Raw genomic sequence first — 19,339 nt, 5'->3', positions numbered from 1 at the left:
CAGTACATTTTCTGAGCGGCTAGTGTTCAACATGATTTAATAAAGAATATAATAGAACACTACAAACAACAAAACAAGAAATGTGAAAACCGAAACAGTCCTATCTGGTGCAGAACACAAAGACAGAAGACAACCACCCACAATCCCCAACACAAAACAAGCCACCTATATATGATTCTCAATCAGGGACAACGATTGACAGCTGCCTCTGATTGAGAACCATATTAGGCTGAACACAGAAACAGACAAACTAGACACACAACATAGAATTCCCACCCAGCTCACGTCCTGACCAACACTAAACAAGCAAAACACATAAGAACTATGGTCAGGACGTGACATGATCACTACATCCAATGGATCTGGATACTGCTTTCAAGCACATTTCTGCAGCGTTACTAAAGATATGATCAATGGATGTTGATGATTTAATTCCTCTGGCGTTTGTAACTACCCTGGTAGGTTGACTGATAACCTGAACCAGGTTGGTTCAGGTTGGTATGTTATTTTGAGCACTTTTCTGGGATGCTTACTATTTTTCATTGCTTTACTGGGAAGCTAAGGAGAGAAGTAGATATGTTCATATTATTTATGTTGGTGCAGGGTGAGCTGCACACAGTGAACTTCCTACTAGGGCACACCGCCTCAGTGCTAACATTATCAATCTGGTTCATAGGCACATGACAACTGCATACAATAGCTGTCAGATCAGCAGAGGCATTCAGGGCAGTTAGAGGGACATCAATTAGGTTACTTACATTGTGTCTACCGACGCCCCTGGGATAATGTAGATTTGCTGAAGCATTATGACAACTCAGCGTCACAATGGTAGGGATAAGATGAATTGGGCTTGGGTCATTGATAAGTCATTGTCTCAACACAGCCTTATAATGCTGTGAAAGCACCCAGGAACTCAAATGATTTGTATGGATCCCATCCTCCTTATAAAACGTGTTTTGTTTGTCAACAAAATTGTCAACAAAAGTTACACCCATTGAGCTGCAATAATAACATAGCCAGTTGTGAAGAGAGAGTCCTGCTAAAGCGTTCAATGCCACGATTCAGAGAGGACACAGGGTCAGATATGATGTGTCTTTTATTAGTGTCTAGCAGAGAGTCAATCAGCTATTTCAAATCCAGTTTCAACTGTTCAGAGCTGCCCTTCATAATGTCATTAAACCCCACATAGACTACGATAGAATCGATTTCCATGTCCTGACGTAGTACACTCGGGAGCAGCTTAGTAATGTCAATTTCTCGAGCTTCGGGATAGAACATTACAGACAGGCCTGTATCTGCAAGCTGTTGGCTAAATCGCTGTTGAAAGACCAGAGTAGGCTATACACATTTGCTGTTTAATGCAAAGGTTTTTGTGACAGACTATTGGTAGAGTTGAAAATGTGATGGAAACACATTGAACTTTAGATTTGCCCTACAACCCCTTGTTTCATAGTATCCCATACAAATGTATGGAGGTAGTTTTGTGCCAAAAGGTTTAAGGAGTGTCCAAAAAAAAAAAAATATTTCATGAGCTTTCTTCTATCTCCTAGATATAGGACAGACACTTCAAAACCTTATTCCTTTTTATTTATTTATTGACTATCTATTTGCCATTTATGAATGTGTTATTCAATGCTTTTCTATGGCCTATAGTATTTTTATTTGATCAACAACCCCAAAATATTTATTATTTTGATAGGCCACCTAAAGGGTCCTAAAATGTAAAATCAAATAGCTAAATGATCCATGGTATGACCATCTTAAAACAATTCCAGATGTTAGCTTAGTAGAACTTAGCCTACAATCATCGAAACACATGTGAACCATTTTATGACATCTTGTTTGTTTTTCTGTTTTGTTCTTCGTTCCTTCCCCCTTTTTTTTTATCTTAATGCCCTGGGAGGATAGTCTGATATGTTTGAAGTACATCCCTACTTAAGGCTATATGCCCCTCAAACTCAACTCTGGACCTCGAAGCCAGTTCTACCTGCGTTCATTCATTGTTCCCTTCTAATCAGGGGCATATATAGACCTGGGACACCAGGTGGGTGAAATTAATTATCAGCTAGAACAGAAAACCAGCAGGCTCCGGACATCATAGGGTAAGAGTTGAATACCCCTGCTATACCTTAAACAAAGGAAATCATTTTATATCAGATTAATTACTATATAGACTACCGGCACAGCCTATATTATGTCTGTATAACATGAGAATTGAGAAAGTTGGAAACACCGCACGCCTCAGTTCATAGCAGGCGAACGAACTCCCTCGCTCACTGTCACATCCACTCTGCGCGGATGAGGTACTTGGCTGGAGCGCGCCCGTAAGAAGCCAGTCGACATTTGTAACTGCTCTTAAACCTACATTCTGCGGTCAACTCACCCTGCAGACTTATTTTTGTTCACTTTGAAATTAAGCTCCATTCATCAACATCAAACTGGACTCTCGGTGGATAGTTATTTACTCCTGTTGACTTTCTTGTCAACTTTCACACACCGTTTATTGGGACATGGGTGCGAGGCGCGATGTGCCAACTTTTCTGGCTCTATCCACATTTCTATTCGTTGCAACATGTGAGCCAATGGATCAGCAAGATATGCAAGGTAAAATAAATAATACTAACTAACTCATAGTAGTGCGCATTTTGTGAATCATCTAATTCAATTAAGGGGAAGTGTGTTTTCGAAATGAATGAATGCAGACAGTTATTTCAAACAAGCTCGAATTTTTGGTCTGGACTTCACTTTGTTCTGCCATAGACACATAAACTCGAGATGGTTATTATAATCCTGAAAATATTAGTTACAACTGTAATAATATTTAAAATGAAGTGTCTGCGCACCCTGTAACCATTTCTAACTCGAGCGTAAAACACACCACACACAGGGCGCAACGGTTGTCTCTCACCTTTACGTCTTGAAATGTGCTGTTTTATCTCTATAGGCTACTTTCTATCATCTGTTGTCTCATTCATGTTGGTTATGTTGGGCTTGTTCCACTGCTGGTTAATTATGTTATTTATTTTCCATTTCTTACACAAATAATATGTCATATTATTTGTAATTCATATTTCCTCTCTCTTTTCTTTTTGAGATGACCATTTTTTTCCTTCCACATGTCATAACTGATCATGTCTCCTACACTTGTATTCTTTCTGACATAGACAGGAACAGAGAAAGTGCTAAGCCAACTATTTTATGACTTCCTTGGCTGACTTTCCCCTTATTCCCCTCTTTCCCCCTTGAGTGCTCACAGCCTGCTTGTGGCAGAAATCCTGACCATTGCCAAACCCCATTGTCCAAACCAGTGTGTGAACGGGTGAGGATGTGTCAGAAATAATAGCAGAGAGAGGGAGGCAGAGAGAAAAGGAGGAAGGGGAAAGCCTTCTTACTAAGAGCCAGAAAGCAGCCAGGAGTCCTGCTCCTTTTATTCCTCTCTCTTTTGTTTTCCCCTGGGTTTTAATATCCAACAATGTGTTAGCATGGGCTTTGACTTTTGGCACTATGAAGTTCTCTGTGATAATGTTCAGGAATGCCACTGCTAAAATTGATGGAAGTAAATTAATTCTGTATTGGTGCACAATCTAGGAAAGACAACAAAGACAGAGGGAAATTCAAAGTCATAGGAAGAGAAAGTAAATTGAAAAATAAGTGTAAGAAAATAGTTGATATGTGCTATGTATTTGAACCTACAATGTTATAACACTGTACTATCTGCCTATTAAACGGACATGTAAACTGTAGATTGGGACTATTTTTTTGTGAAATAAAATAATAACTTGTAAAACTTGTTTCTTAAGAAGTCTTCATAAGGGATGTGGTTCTAATAAGAGTCAGATTTGCTTTTGTAATTTGGATGTTGCTTCAGAGATGTCAACTAGTCACTCAACAGTTGTCCTCATATACCTGGGCAAGGGTCAAAGGTGAAGCATCATCATGGGACTGGATGAGAGCCTTTGATCAGGGAAAATGGTAGATAGATACCCTCTCTCTTCTTCGTTATCAATCTCTGTCATTCTCTCCTTCATTATCTCTCTCTCCCCACCCCCTCTCCAGTCATTGACATGCTAACCCTGGACTCCAAAACCAGTGTGTCTGCGGTGGAGAAGGTGACAGGTGCCATGAGTGTGCTCAGTGACATCTACATCGTGTCCACATTCCGCCTGCCTCCCAAGATGGGAGGGGTGCTGCTGGGCATCTACGGCAAAGAGGAGAACAATAAGTATCTGGAGCTGGCCATCATGGGAAAGATCAACAAAGGTACTTAGATACTGTCACTCTCACCCACTGACTAAAACATAATTAACAATTTCCCAGTTTCTCTGTGACGGAGCATACAACTAACTCAGTCTCAAACCACCTTTAGTATTTAAAAGTGTTCACATGAATATCAATCTGTCCATCAAGTTTCCCTTTTTCCATCCCCCTTTTTTGTATCCGTTTGACTTTTCTCTCCTTGTTCTTCTTTTGCTGTTATTAGTTACCTTTCCTTGTTCAGTAAATCCCTCAATTTTAGTTTTTCTCTCCCTGTTACCCTCTCTCGTATTACCCTCTCTCGTCTTACCCTCTCTCGTATTACCCTCTCTCGTATTACCCTCTCTCGTATTACCCTCTCTCGTATTACCCTCTCTCGTATTACCCTCTCTCGTCTTACCCTCTCTCGTATTACCCTCTCTCGTATTACCCTCTCTCGTATTACCCTCTCTCGTATTACCCTCTCTCGTATTACCCTCTCTCGTCTTACCCTCTCTCGTATTACCCTCTCTCGTATTACCCTCTCTCGTATTACCCTCTCTCGTCTTACCCTCTCTCGTATTACCCTCTCTCGTCTTACCCTCTCTCGTCTTACCCTCTCTCGTCTTACCCTCTCTCGTCTTACCCTCTCTCGTATTACCCTCTCTCGTATTACCCTCTCTCGTAGCTTTGGTGCGTTACGTGAGGGAGGATGGCAGAATCCACACAGTGAACCTCCAGAGCACAAACCTGGCTGATGGTCGCACACACTCCATTATTCTCCGGATCGGAGGCCTGCGCAGAGACAACCTACACCTGGAGCTCTACGTCAATTGTCGATTGGCTGACTCCAGCCAGGGCCTCCCTCTATTGGTCCCTCTCCCCGCGGAGAAGGTGGAGATTCGTAATGGCTTCAAGGCCTACGCAAGGCTACAGGTGACAAGGACCACTGAGTCTGACACTAAGTCCCAAGTAAATCCCATGCCCCTTTAGCTAGGGGCCAGGGCTTCATCTCAATAGCCCAACGTGGCTTGCTCTCCTCGTCTCCTATCCTCAATCTGCACTTATTTAAAACACAGGGTGAAGCAATATGGTGGATGCCTACTGGAAATTAGCTTTCACCTGTCAAGGTCTTTCACATCAGTGTAGATGAAGTGGAGCAGACGAGGAGTGGAGGCAACTTTTAATTGAGAGGTGGTCCTCTTTGACTACCTTTAACCATAGCAACAGCTGTCATATCTAATCATATCATATCATAGCAGCTTCAACCACAGCATGGTGTGATCCAAGCTTCTCCCATTACAGGGTGCTGTGGAGTCCCTCAAAATGGCACTAGGGGGCAGTGTGGCCAAAGCAGGTACCCTGACAGACTGTCCATTCCAGGGGGATTCATCAGTCTACAGCACAGGTGTGTCCAAAATCACTATATGACTTTCCAAGATGAAGTCTGTTATGAAAATGGTTAATCAGATGTGTATCCGGAACATGTTTCAACCAAAAGTCATTTTCCTCTTCTTACAGTCGGTGCGACTGCAGAAGTGAACTCCATTCTAGGTGAGTGTATCCAAATGTCTCTTTTCAAGTATGCAGTGAAATCAATGTCTTATGGCAATGTGTGTTGGCTTTACTTGACAATGATTGGGCATTCTGTGGGTATTGTATGTCAGGAGACCACACAAAGGCTCTGATTGGTCAGCTGATCATCTTTAACCAGATCCTAGGAGAGCTGCGAGAGGACATCAAAAAGCAGGTGGGTTGTGTGTGTGTGTGTGTGTGTGTGTGTGTGTGTGTGTGTGTGTGTGTGTGTGTTTGTGTGTGTGGTGTGTGTGTTTCTACAAGTGTATGCATGCAGCATGTATGTGTGTCTGCATACTGTATGTGATTGTGCATTTTCATTGATGTCTCCAGGTGAAGGAGATGTCCCTGATTAGGAACACCATTCTGGAGTGCCAAATGTGTGGTGAGTGAACAGCCATGGGAAAAAAACTATGTGTACTGAAAAATTTGACCCATCTCATGTTCCCTGTTCTTTTCTTGCTCTTAAATACAAAACCTAAACCAACGGTGTGTTGACCTCCAGGCTTCCACCACCCTCGTTCCCGCTGCTCCCCCAACCCCTGTTTTAAGGGCCTGTCCTGCATGGAGACCTTTGACTACCCCGGGTACCGCTGTGGTCCCTGCCCGGAGGGCTTGACGGGCAACGGAACCCACTGCCAAGACATTGACGAGGTATGACACAATAACAGACAGGAAATGGAAATTAGCCTGGCTGGGTTTTAAATGGTGTTTTTTACACTGCCTCAAGCTCACAGTTGAATGAAATGTGAATTGACAAGGCTTTTAGGGTGACAGCTGAGCTGTTGTCAAAATAGACAGAGTCACTTCAAGTACTCAGCACGGCTCTTATTTCAAAGAGCCCCTACTGTACCACTTATCTCTGTCTATTTCTCTCTCGAATCCCCACTCTCTCTGTTCTCTCTCTATTTCTATTCTCTGTCTCTCTATCTTTTCTCAGTGTTCCATAGCCCAGCCCTGCTACTCTCCAGGTGCGTGTATAAACACAGTGAAGGGTTTCAGCTGTGAACTCTGCCCCCCTGGTCTCTGGGGCCCACCCCTCTTTGGGGTCGGACTGGAGTACGCCAACCACCACAAGCAGGTACACACACAAACACACACACTATCACTTTTTTCCTTACTGTCATAATCCATAATTCCCTAGTGTCCTATTTCTTCCTCACACACCTTGCTGTGGTTTTGTCTACAGGAGTGTGCAGACATCGATGAGTGTATTGAAGTTGCCAACGCCTGTGTGCCCCACTCCATGTGTACCAACACCATCGTAAGTAGAAACCCTTTTCAAATGTGTTTATTACATTGTATGTACAGCATCAAATCTTCACAAACGAGACATCACTCTCTTGTGATCATGTGAAAGTACTGTAGAGCCGCTTTGTAGTAAAGCTGTTCTCTCTCCCTTGCTCCTCTCTCACCCCCAACCTCTCTCTCTCTCTCTCTCTCTCTCTCTCTCTCTCTTTCTCTCTCCCCATCTCTCCATCTCTCCCAGGGCTCGTTCAGGTGTGGTGGCTGTAAGGTGGGTTACCTGGGGAACCAGACAGTGGGCTGCGTGCCCCGTAGGTCCTGTGCCACACTCAGCTTTAACCCCTGTGATGCCAACGCCCACTGCATCATAGAGAGGAACGGAGAGGTGTCCTGTGCGGTAAGCAACAGTGGTCTTTTACTACCTTTGCCCTCCTGGACAGGAACAGAGGAGCCACACTACCCTATACTGCCAGCCTCTGTAAACTACTTTATAGATGTACTTTAGGTTTGGTTGAAAATGCTCTCCTTTCTTCCATTCTCCAGTGCAACATTGGCTGGGCCGGTAACGGGAACACTTGTGGCACAGACACAGACATTGATGGATACCCAGACCGCTCTCTGCCCTGTATGGACAATGACAAGCACTGTAAACAGGACAACTGTGTTTACACACCCAACTCAGGCCAGGAGGATGCAGACAACGATGGCATCGGAGACCAGTGTGACGAGGACGCAGATGGGGACGGCATCAAGAATGTGGAGGTGTGTGTGTTTCCATCTCAGACCCTCTGTGATAATTGTATCTGGGTGTATGTGTATGATTGTAAGTCATTGTTTCAAAAAAATTCTCATGACCATAACTGTTATATTTTGCAGGATAACTGTCGACTAGAACCCAACAAAGATCAGCAGAACTCAGACACAGACTCTTTCGGTGATGCCTGTGACAACTGTCCCAATGTCCCTAACATTGACCAGAAGGATACGGACAGCAACGGGCAAGGAGACGCCTGTGACAATGACATAGATGGAGATGGTGTGTATTCACACAGGCGCGTGCGCACACCCTCACACTTTCAGTCACACACTCACTCACACATAAACGGCAAGATGTCTGGGAGACAACTTTGTGGGCCGCAGTTGAAGTTGGCATTACACTCATTGCAACTAGGCGATGGCCCTCATGTCTCCCCCCTGTCTTACCCTGGTGTTCAGGTATCCCCAATGTGCTAGACAACTGCCCCAGAGTCCCCAACCCCATGCAGACAGACAGGGATGGAGACGGGGTAGGAGACGCCTGCGACAGCTGCCCTGAGATCAGCAACCCCATGCAGGTAAAATAACCTTCACACACACCCAACTCCCAAAATGTGGATCTACAGAAAGATATTCAGCCACTCTTGGCTGAAACAGGGTTTAGGCTGCTCATTTGTCTTGTTTTTGGTTTATTCTGACCCTCTCCCCCTAGACGGACATTGACAATGACCTGGTGGGGGATGTGTGTGACACTGACCAGGACACGTGAGTCTCTGACTTCAACATGCACGCACGCCCGCCCGCCCGCCTACACACAAACACATACACATTGCACTCACACTGCTACAGGTGTCACACAGCGCTACACCTGCTGTGGCTAACACACACATACATACACCTGCTGCGCTCATATTCACAAAAACACACAGTCACTTTACACCTGTTGGGATTTACAAGTAGACACACACACCTGTTGGGATTTACAAGTAGACACACACACCTGCTGGGGCTCGTTTTTGTGCTGCAGTTGTTAGACCTTCCAGATGGTGGTTTTCTAGGTGATCAAAAAAACGCTAACTATTTTAGTACAAACAAAATTGGTGAACATAACATGACTTGGGCCAGGATTCAATGCAAGGCACACTATACCTGATTTTTAAAGGTAATGTACGATTGAGCCGACATGCGCAGCATTTACCATGAATGTGATCTCCATGAACGTTGTTTAAAATGCCTAAGGCGCATTGTTGGTTGTCTAGTGCACTGCGCTAGAGCACGTCTTGAATGAAATCCCATCCTTTGAGTTGAACTGAATTACAATGTGTCTATGTGTGTTCTAGGGATGGGGACGGTCACCAGGATTCCAGGGACAACTGCCCTGACCATCCCAACAGCTCCCAGCTGGACTCGGACAACGATGGCATTGGGGATGACTGTGACGATGACGATGACAATGACGGATTCCCAGACGTACAAGACAACTGCAGACTTATCACCAATCCCAACCAGAAAGATTCTAACAGTAACCAACCATTATTAAAACTTGAACAGTGAACTATCCCTTTAACAGTAACCAACCGTTAAAGGGATAGGTTCACTGTTCAAGTTGTTGCTTTTTTTAAACTTCTGCATTGCTAAATGCTTCAGAAGTGCCCCTCTGTCTTAATACGGCCATCTCCCTCTCCTCTCCCAGGTAACGGGGTGGGCGATGTGTGTGAGAACGACTTTGACAACGATTCAGTCTGGGATCTGATTGATGTGTGCCCTGAGAGTTCAGAGGTCACACTGACAGACTTCAGAGCCTATCAGACAGTCATTCTGGATCCAGAGGGTGATGCCCAGATCGATCCCAATTGGGTGGTGCTCAATCAGGTGACCCTTGACCTCTTTGGCTCAACACATGAACAACTTTGATCGTAGGCTGAAATATCCCTTTAAGGTTATCCTCCTACTCTGAAATCAGTTTACAAGGAGCACCATTATGGTTATTATAAATTTGCCTATGTTAGTGCATTGACTACAGTCTAAAGCCTGGTATATTGCATTGTGCATATTTGTCAAGTTCTTATGGAATACTCAAAAATTAGGTGTGTGATTCATTGTGGATACAGATTCTGATTTTAGCGAGTCCTCTTTTATTGCAGGGCATGGAAATAGTTCAGACCATGAACAGTGATCCTGGTTTAGCTGTGGGTAAGTTGATGTTATGGGTTATGTTGTTTGTTACTTCTTGTCCTAGTCCTGTGATGTATGTACTCTAAATATAATTGCTCCTATTTAGGCCTACACAGTGATTTCATTATAGCAGTGTATTGAAAAGGTGCTGGAAAGAAATATATACATTTTTAAATTCCAATGAACTGAATTGACCTGACTCAACGTAATAACCTCCCCCAGGCTACACAGCGTTCAACGGGGTGGACTTTGAGGGCACCTTCCACATCAACACGGTGACGGACGACGACTATGCAGGCTTCATCTTCGGCTACCAGGACTCCTCTTCCTTCTACGTGGTGATGTGGAAACAGACAGAGCAGACCTACTGGCAGTCGACACCCTTCAGGGCCGTGGCCCAACCTGGCCTGCAGCTCAAAGTGAGTGATGAGACACAAACACAGCAGCCTATAGGTGGTGCTACTGATAAGAACCTTGGCTGAATCGGAACACTTGCTGAGAGTCACCTTCAGACAGACTCTGCTGTTGGATATAAGTACAACAAAGCATGTTGTGGTGTCATTGTAAAAACCTTTGATAGTTATCCAGTCAAATATAAAATAATCTACTACAGGGTTCAGAATATACAGCAAACTCTCTCTCTCTCTGTCTTGTTCCCCTACAGGCAGTGAAGTCCCGTACAGGGCCTGGTGAGTACCTGCGTAACGCCCTGTGGCACACAGGGGACACCAACGAGGAGGTGAAGCTGCTGTGGTCGGACCCACGGAACGTTGGCTGGAGAGACAAGACATCTTACCGCTGGCAGCTCAGCCACAGGCCCCAGGTGGGATACATCAGGTAGGCCACACCCCTCATTCTCTCTTAGTTCTTTATTCTTTTTATTTTATTTTAATCTACTACTTTCTATTTGTAGCCGATGCTCAGTAACTGTTTTATTGTCAAAGTCATTTAGTACCTGCTTAACTATGTATCAGAATTCCATAGTTTTTTACTTACTCGGGGGCAGATGGGTTCGATGGGTTTGCACTTGAAGCTGAGTTCATCCTCACTGGACAGGACACAGTTGTGGTACACAGCTGTGTGTGACCACTGTTGACCACTAGAGGGAGTTTACACTGCCTTGGCTTGGCTTGGATGATTAAAAAAGGAAAAGAAAGATGGCTGGTGGCAGTTTGGTGGACTTGGTGGCTATTCACCAATTTATACTCCATATTTTTTCCCTCCTAAACCTCTTTGTGACTTTTACAGAGAGACCGGCCCCCTGGCCCTCTATTGTCCCTGTTGCCATGTCAACCAAATCCTTGGCAAGAATTTTCTGAGTGCCTGTTCATATGCAGATCCAGAGGAAACTACTGTAGAGTGGGGGGTCTGAGAGAGAGAAGGGAGGGGGGGGGGGAAGCGAGAGAGGGAGAGAGCAGGGAGAGTATCAAAGTCACAGAAATAAACAGAAAGATAAACAAGTGTGAGGGAGTCTGACTAGAGGCACTGAGAGTAACAGTAGAATAAGGAAAAATCTCAAGCAGATTGTCAAATTCTAAGAGTGAAAGAGAATATCTTGAATCAGACGTCATGTTCGAGGAACATTTTGCTTATGCAAATAGTTTAATAAACCAGATTTATTGCGTGGCATAAATACCACATTGTGCTCAACAAAGCATCCGCAAGACATTTTCAAAAGACACATTCATTTGAACCAACACCTGCGTTTGAGCATCTCTCAAAACCCTCACATCTCTGGCCCATTATCAGTAGCGATGTGTAGGTAAAATCACCGGGGAAGCCAAGCCAGAACAAAAAGACATATTATGTTGTGATAATTGCTTTATTTGCTCTATAACCTGCCTTGACACCGTGATATATAGGCCTAGGGCCGAGACAATAAGAAGACACAGCGGCAGAATAAATTCAACTACATATTTGTTTCATCACAAAACCGAAGAGCAACATCTGTCTGGTGAAGTCCACAAAACATATTGCATAAAACAAACAGTTACATGACCTACGGCATGGTCAAGCAAGGTAATGTTTCAGACATTTTTGGACCACTAAACAACTATTGATTTAGAACCACTGAGAGTTACCGCAAGTCACAAAGAAAACAGGATCTGCCTCCACTATTCCAGCACCATTTCAACTTCAACATTTCAACATCATCAAATCACCTCTGATTAGTCTAATAGAGTGACAACTAAAAGATACCAAAAACGATTTAGTCCAATCAACGTAAGCTAAATATGATATGGCTGTCCATGGAACTGATTTCTGTGTGTGTGTGTATATTTGTGTGTGTTTGCATGCGTACAAGTAGAAAAAACTTGTTGACTCACCCTACTTGTAGAGAAACGCCAATGTCATCCTCCACTTTCATGTTGCCTAAACGGCCTATGACTCTGTCATACAACACACACTTTTTGTTTTCCTTGCCATTTAGCCTAACTACCTTTCATGGGCAACGATGCACCAGGCAAGCATACTACATCTAGCTACTTGTTAACGTCCAGGGGCACAATGTATGAATTTATGGTTAGATCAGAATCGCCGTTATAATCATTGGCCAGCATGGAGAATTAAGTAAAACTACAAGTCCAAATCCCTATCTCCATCCATTGCTAATTTTAGGTATGTTTTGTTCTTGGTCCATTTTTTGGGGGAAGCCTAGCTTCCCTTGGCATTCATGAATACACGCCACTGCCCATTCGGAAAAAAGTTGCCAGAGAAAAGGAGAGTTGGGGGGTGGAGTTTGAGGAGGTTGTGTAGGGAGGGGGGGTCTCTCCAGTGGGGTGCAGTGAGGGGAGAGTGGAGGAAAGAGAGACTTGTTTTTTAGAGGCAGGGAGGCCCTATTCAGACCCAAACAGAAAGACACCTGCTTTGTATGCTGTGCAGAGGAGTCAATGGAGCACCGCAGCGATGCACTGCACTCACTCAGGCAACGACTGGGACAGGGGTTGGGCCTGCTCTCTCTGTCTCTGTTCATCCAAATAACCCATTTTGAGCTCTGTGGTTACTTGCCACTGGGTTTTAGTTTGGTGGCACTTCATTTGACTAATCTCTTATATGACCATATGCCAACTACTACAGCTACCCACAACAATCACGTTAGGGATATGTGACAGTGGTATAAATAAGGACAGTGTCGAGTTATAGGATGACTTTCATTTTGATAATTACCAAAGGGAACATGACTAGAAATGACAAGGGAATTTAAAAGTCCCCTGATTTGTGCATTGTCCTGTGCTCTGTGGCAGGGTGAAGTTATATGAGGGAACGGAGATTGTGGCTGACTCTGGCGTGGTGATTGACACTACCATGAGAGGCGGACGACTGGGGGTCTTCTGTTTCTCCCAAGAGAACATCATCTGGTCCAACCTGCGCTACCGCTGCAACGGTAAGACTCCGTTCTTCACATTGCTACTAACCACTAACGATACTTGTATTGAACAACATAATGCTAGTAAACTAATTTACTTGTATGTTCTGCTTCATGTATCTGTTGTTTATTAGACACTGTTCCAGACGACTTCAACCCATATCGCAAACAGGTCCTGCTGCACATCAAGGTGTGAGATGATTAGAGGATGTGTGAGTGCTGAGGCATATAGATGAGTAACCTGTCCAGCACTGTCTCTCTACAAACACACTCACACACACACACACTCTTACTGCCTCTCAGTACAGAATTTCAACTGCTGTTAAAATGAGTGTGACTGTGTCTGCCCATGAGTGAAAGGGGAGGGGTTTCAGAATTGTGGTAAAGGAGGAAGAAGAACCAATTTACAACATTGTTGTTATACCAGACTGGAAAAGCAAAAAGGTACTAGACTTTGGAAGAAAGTATACATGATAATTAATGTATGTAGGACTGTGTTACTTCTGGGTTTGAGTTGCTGTCCTTGCCTTCAATTTCACTGTATGAACGGTGGTTGTGTGAATGACAGCGGTTAACCGTTGAGTTTGACTGTTGCGTTAGGTATGAGTGCTGTTGTTGCTTTGTGTTTGTGTATTTACAGCTATTATATGAATAAATTGATTATATTTTATGAAGCATAAACAAAGAGCAACACAGTCTTTGTCCACAAAAAAATAATAAACAATTGAATTTCTTAAAAATATGTTTATTTGACCTTTGTGATTCTGTACACAACAAGTATGCTAATGAACGATACTACTTAGAATAAAAAACTGTCAAAGAAATCAAGAGCAACTGTGAATGTGCACTGCTGTTCCGAGGTCATCTAGTCAGTGAAGTATGTGGTGACACTGGTGCTAACTGTATCCAACCGCTGAGTGCTGTGGTTGTCATCATACCTCCCAGGAGCAGACAGACCCCAGGGCTCAACTGACTGAACTGCCTGTCTCCACTGTCTGCTTCTCTGCTCCACCATAATAGCCAGTCATATAAATCCATATACATGGTACAGAACTTGCTATATTTAATATCATATATTATGTGTCACATTGCCTAATTACGTTATTCTTATGCCAGTGTAGTAACACTGTAATAACTCAATGATAACACTGTATTTTAACATGTTACATTGTAACTTGCTTTGTAATGGAGTTGAGCATTTTGTTACCACATAAGTGAAATAAAACCTCTTCCCATTCTACTTGTGTAATAACAACAAAACAAGTTCCCTGCTGAGGACAGACTTGAAAATGAATTTGGATTCCATTTAGAATGGAGTATTTTTTTTATTTTTTTTTATTTGATCCCCTTTTCTCCCCAATTTTCGTGGTATCCAATCGCTAGTAATTACTATCTTGTCTCATCGCTACAACTCTCGTACGGGCTCGGGAGAGACGAAGGTCGAAAGCCATGCGTCCTCCGAGGCACAACCCAACCAAGCCGCACTGCTTCTTTAACACAGCGCGCCTCCAACCCGGAAGCCAGCCGCACCAATGTGTCGGATGAAACATCGTGCACCTGGCCCCCTTGGTTAGCGCGCACTGCGCCCAGCCCGCCACAGGAGTCGCTGGAGCGCGATGAGACAAGGAAATCCCTACCGGCCAAACCCTCCCTAACCCGGACGACGCTAGCCCAATCGTGCGTCGCCCCACAGACCTCCCGGTCGCGGCCGGCTGCGACAGAGCCTGGGGGCAAACCCAGAGACTCTGGTGGCGCAGTTAGCACTGCGATGCAGTGCCCTAGACCACTGCGCCACCCGGGAGACAGAATGGAGTATTTTAAGCATTATTCTATTAAGCTGGAGATGTCCTGCTATTGACCCCAGACTACTGTGGCTGGATTCCAATCTGATCATTCATCTCTTTGCTCTATCCTGACTAACTCTCTCTCAGGTGTGAATAGATGCAATTTGATAGGCATTTGTCATCCTAGGTCTTGTTGGCCATACAGAGTTTGTGCAATACTGCTTCCTATCCCAAAATGTGGGAACTTTCAGAGTGAAGTCACAAGGGCAGAGGGAAGAGAATGACTTAGTGGAGTTGGCTAAAGTCCCCATGTGGCAGCTAGCCAGCCAGTGTCAGGTGCGGACAGTGGGACCATTTGGAAGCAGAGGCTTACCAACTGTATAGAATAAATTCACTGGGTTTCTCCCATAACGGGCCACATGTGAATAGATAGAATAAATTGGGTCGATATGGCGAATGACATAGTATTACACATATGTTTCTCTAAATAATTGTAGTAGCAAAATGTATTGTAGAAAGTGATTTTGAAAATATATTTTTAAGTGAGAACAAAGTTTTGAAGTACATATCACAGTGTTTTTACACACATGTACGGAGTGAGGAATGAGGAAAAACAACCTTTCTGAGCTCCTCTGTTAAAGATGGAATACCCTGGGTCCGGGAGGCCGGGACGAGTGCAATATTGGGAGGGCATTGTACAACAGTGCACCACATCCCACACCTGCCTGGCCCTGGGAGGGGTTAATTAACACTTAATCTGCCTCCCCAAGCACCAATATTTCATGATCTGGCTGCAGTCCCAAGTTTACCCTCTCTTCAGATATGTCTGAGACTCACATTGCCTGAGGAAGACAAAAGTGTTGCATATTAGTCACTGTCTAAAAGAGAGCTTATGCTCTCTCTCTCTCGCACGCACGCCCGCCCGCCCGCCCGCCCGCCCGCCCACACACACACACACACACACACACACACACACACACACACACGCACACGCACACGCACACGCACACACACACAGCCCTAACAGTTACCAGGGCAACAGGTCTCCAAGCCACATAGGGGTAATCTGTTTAGGGCAACCAAAAAAGTAAAGGGATAAAAAAGTTTTCTATGGAAAAAACACTTCCACATTCTAAAATGTATTGTCAAAAGTATTATAATAAATATATATATATATTGTGATACATAATTTCGTTTGGGGAAAAGGTTTGGACTTTGGAGGAGTGTGTCCAAACACACACTGTCTAAGCCCTTATAAACAAGTACACTAACTACGATAAACATATAGACCAATGAAAATGTGTTTAAACCCTTACCTCATGTCACAAGTGATTAATTGCCTCTTCATTCATATAGTGTCGCCATTATCTGGAATATGTTTTGATATGGCCTATGAAAATGCATCAGCAACAACTCGCCAGGCAGTTAGAAAGATGGGGTCTTATTAGTCCAGAATTCCTTATATGCTGGATCTGTTTTCTCAAATGCATTCCGAACCCATTCTGCAATTATCCAGAGCCGAAGATACAGGACTTCTTTCCTCTCCTAAAAGCTCTCTGACAATGGACCTCGCGCTCCGAATAGCCACTGCTTGGTCAATGGACCCCGCCTCCACTGCCACAACAAACAAAGGCCACTATGCAACGCTCACTGAGGGATGTAGGTGCCCCTCTTAAAAGGCCAATAACTTCGGACATTCTCCGCAGTTGAGTAAACACGTCTGACTATCCTTCCCTCTGTGTGTGTATCCCTGCAGGAATGTCTACATCTTTGAACTTTTAATAAATCATGATTAAATATTATGAAACTACAATGGACTCACCCAAATTCGGCATGAATGATATTCAGATGTCAATCAATGAAATTTCGCGCCACTGGTGCCCGCCACATGTCATGTGACATCCTAGCGATAAATTGAAAGGGTAAAACGTGTAGTCATGTCGTTTACTGATATTCGCCTACTATCTGAAAACATGATCACACGTTTGGTCACTTTGTTGTATTTTCGATACCAGTTTCAAAGTTTCTAAATACAGTATAGCCTTACAGTTTGTTTGGGGGGTTTGGCACCTGTCCTATTCCTGCTGAGTTTAGCGCCTTGGCTGTGTGAATGGTGCAGACCACTGGTTTTGTTGGGTCGTCATACAAACCATGCAGCCTGGCCTCAGAGCCATACTAAACATATTTCTGGGCACCTCCAAGCCCTATGTTACCTACCAATGGTCTAGTTACTTAGACAGAACTAAAAGTAGGGAGATTGGATCAGGGAGGATGGATGGGCGTAATCTGCGACCATCTTGCAATCTAAATGTTTCGTGTTTGAGTCAAATTGGGGACAACTGTAGTTTTTTAGCTAAATCTTCCCCTAACCCTTATTCTAAACTTAACCAAATTCACTTAACCTGCTATGTACATTTACCTAAACTTTCTTTTTAGTTCTCCTAACCTTTTACGTAAATTATCCTAACATTTGTCGTAATTCTCCCCGTAATTCTCCTTTGTTGTGGTATACTACGAGCTAACTAGATCTACTCAGGCTTTTATAAAGCTAGGTAGCTTCAGTTACCTTCACATTCCAGGTCAGGCTTCATCCGTATGATGGGGGATATTGCTTGTCCGCCTGCCACTAACTCTAGCAGGCTTGTAACTGCGTGTGTATGTCGCATATGGCTAGTCGAAGGCGAACTCTTCATTGAGACAATGCTGAAATATCAATCCATTGGCGGGTCAGTGCCACATTTTCATTTGTGCTGAAATTATAATGAAAGAAACGTTCCCTTATTTTATTACTTATCGTTAATGTCGTGTTTGGTGTGCTTATCAATGCACGGGCATCTTTTTCCCACTACTATCGCTCCTTCTTTGATCTGTAGAACAGCTTGCTGCATTGTGGCCGTATATAGACATATAATCCATAGCAGGGTTTGGGAATCTTTAACCCTGGCAATTTTACAGATAAACTCATGGATACACTAGCAATGGCTACCAGTCTTGACTTGAACGGGAACTGCCATCTATGGATTATTTGTCATTGGTTGGTTGCGGTTGTCAGTTTTCTTTTTGCCAATTTTAAAATACAATTCCGCAAAAAAATGTACAGTTTGGAAAGCAAATTCTGTCATTATTAAATGTGCAATGTGATCGGTATTTTAACATTGCAAAACATTTTTACACACACGTTTTTTAAATTGGTCCTCAACTAGTGGCTCAGACACTTCTTCAGAACACATTGAGTTATCCCTGAGTTAGCTTGCCCCAAGCAGGTTAGTTCTGAAGAATTCGTTGCCATAGAATTTTACCTGGCTAAAAGGTGAGTGACTTTCGTGGTACCGGTTAACCCAAATTGAACTCAGAGTTGACAAAAGTTACAGTACCTGCTAACTCAAACTTCTTATGGCTGCAATCCCGGTAACGGGATCAATATGACAACAGCCAGTGAAAGTGCAGGGCGCCAAATTAAAAAAACAGAAATCTCATATTTAAAATTCCTCAGACATACACGTGTTTTATACCATTTTAAAGGTAATCTTGTTGTTAATCCCACCAAAGTGTCCGATTTCAAATATGCTTTTCAACGAAAGCACTACAAACAATTATGTTAGGTCACACCAAACGTATGATAAATTACATAATCCAATTTGTATGCTATTGTATGACCTGGTAAGAGGTATCCCACTGGGCACACCACCTTATCTCAACGTAAATAACTGGGTAGTATTTGGTTGAGATGTTGATCAATGAGATTACAACCTATATTCACCCACTCAAAAAGACAGCCAAAAGTTAGCTGAATTTCCAACTTGTTATCAATATGCTTCTAACCATCTAAAAGCACAACCTAATTCCAATGGAAAAACAATGTCGGATTTTTTGTTTAGTTGGCACCCGAATGTCTATCACTTAGCTTTCAACCATTTAAAAGTAGAGCAAAATTCAAATTGGAATATAATGTCAGATATTTTGTTTATTTATACAACAGTGTCATGTGTTATCACTGTGCTTAATCTAATAGCATAACCAAATTACCTGGATTGCATTAAAAGTACATGGTGTAAGTGATCAAGGCCATTTAAGATTTTGCACAGATTATTACAGCAATTGTGAAGACCTGAGAAGACCTATGCATGTTATCTTGAACATACTGTACACATTTTATATGATTACATAAGAAGTATAGTTACAATAACCTCAAAATGTGGCCATG

General features: G+C 43.4%; 1 protein-coding gene and 1 long non-coding RNA gene across 2 annotated transcripts; one reads left to right on the top strand and one right to left on the bottom strand.

Annotated features, from left to right (window-relative positions):
• Window positions 1-1,944: 1,944 nt before the first annotated feature.
• LOC129837420 (thrombospondin-3a-like) lies at window positions 1,945-14,093 on the top strand. The gene is made up of 22 exons (XM_055903572.1): window positions 1,945-2,604; window positions 4,057-4,260; window positions 4,922-5,169; window positions 5,539-5,641; window positions 5,755-5,787; window positions 5,901-5,983; window positions 6,142-6,193; window positions 6,314-6,462; window positions 6,749-6,889; window positions 6,998-7,072; window positions 7,298-7,450; window positions 7,597-7,815; window positions 7,930-8,089; window positions 8,269-8,387; window positions 8,522-8,574; window positions 9,150-9,331; window positions 9,503-9,681; window positions 9,954-10,002; window positions 10,207-10,403; window positions 10,649-10,821; window positions 13,230-13,369; window positions 13,486-14,093. Exons 1-22 carry the CDS (start codon window positions 2,511-2,513, stop codon window positions 13,545-13,547), a joined length of 2,868 nt encoding a protein of 955 aa, XP_055759547.1. The 5' UTR covers window positions 1,945-2,510; the 3' UTR covers window positions 13,548-14,093.
• Window positions 14,081-16,786, bottom strand: LOC129837421 (uncharacterized). Its single transcript, XR_008756713.1, has 2 exons — window positions 16,452-16,786; window positions 14,081-15,977 (listed from the first exon to the last, which is right to left on the bottom strand). It is a non-coding gene; the product is annotated as an uncharacterized LOC129837421 (long non-coding RNA).
• Window positions 16,787-19,339: the final 2,553 nt, after the last annotated feature.

The sequence above is a fragment of the Salvelinus fontinalis genome, chromosome 38 (genome assembly GCF_029448725.1).
Source record: "Salvelinus fontinalis isolate EN_2023a chromosome 38, ASM2944872v1, whole genome shotgun sequence".
Classification (NCBI taxonomy): Eukaryota; Metazoa; Chordata; class Actinopteri; order Salmoniformes; family Salmonidae; genus Salvelinus; species Salvelinus fontinalis.
This window is presented reverse-complemented; position numbering and strand designations above follow the sequence as displayed.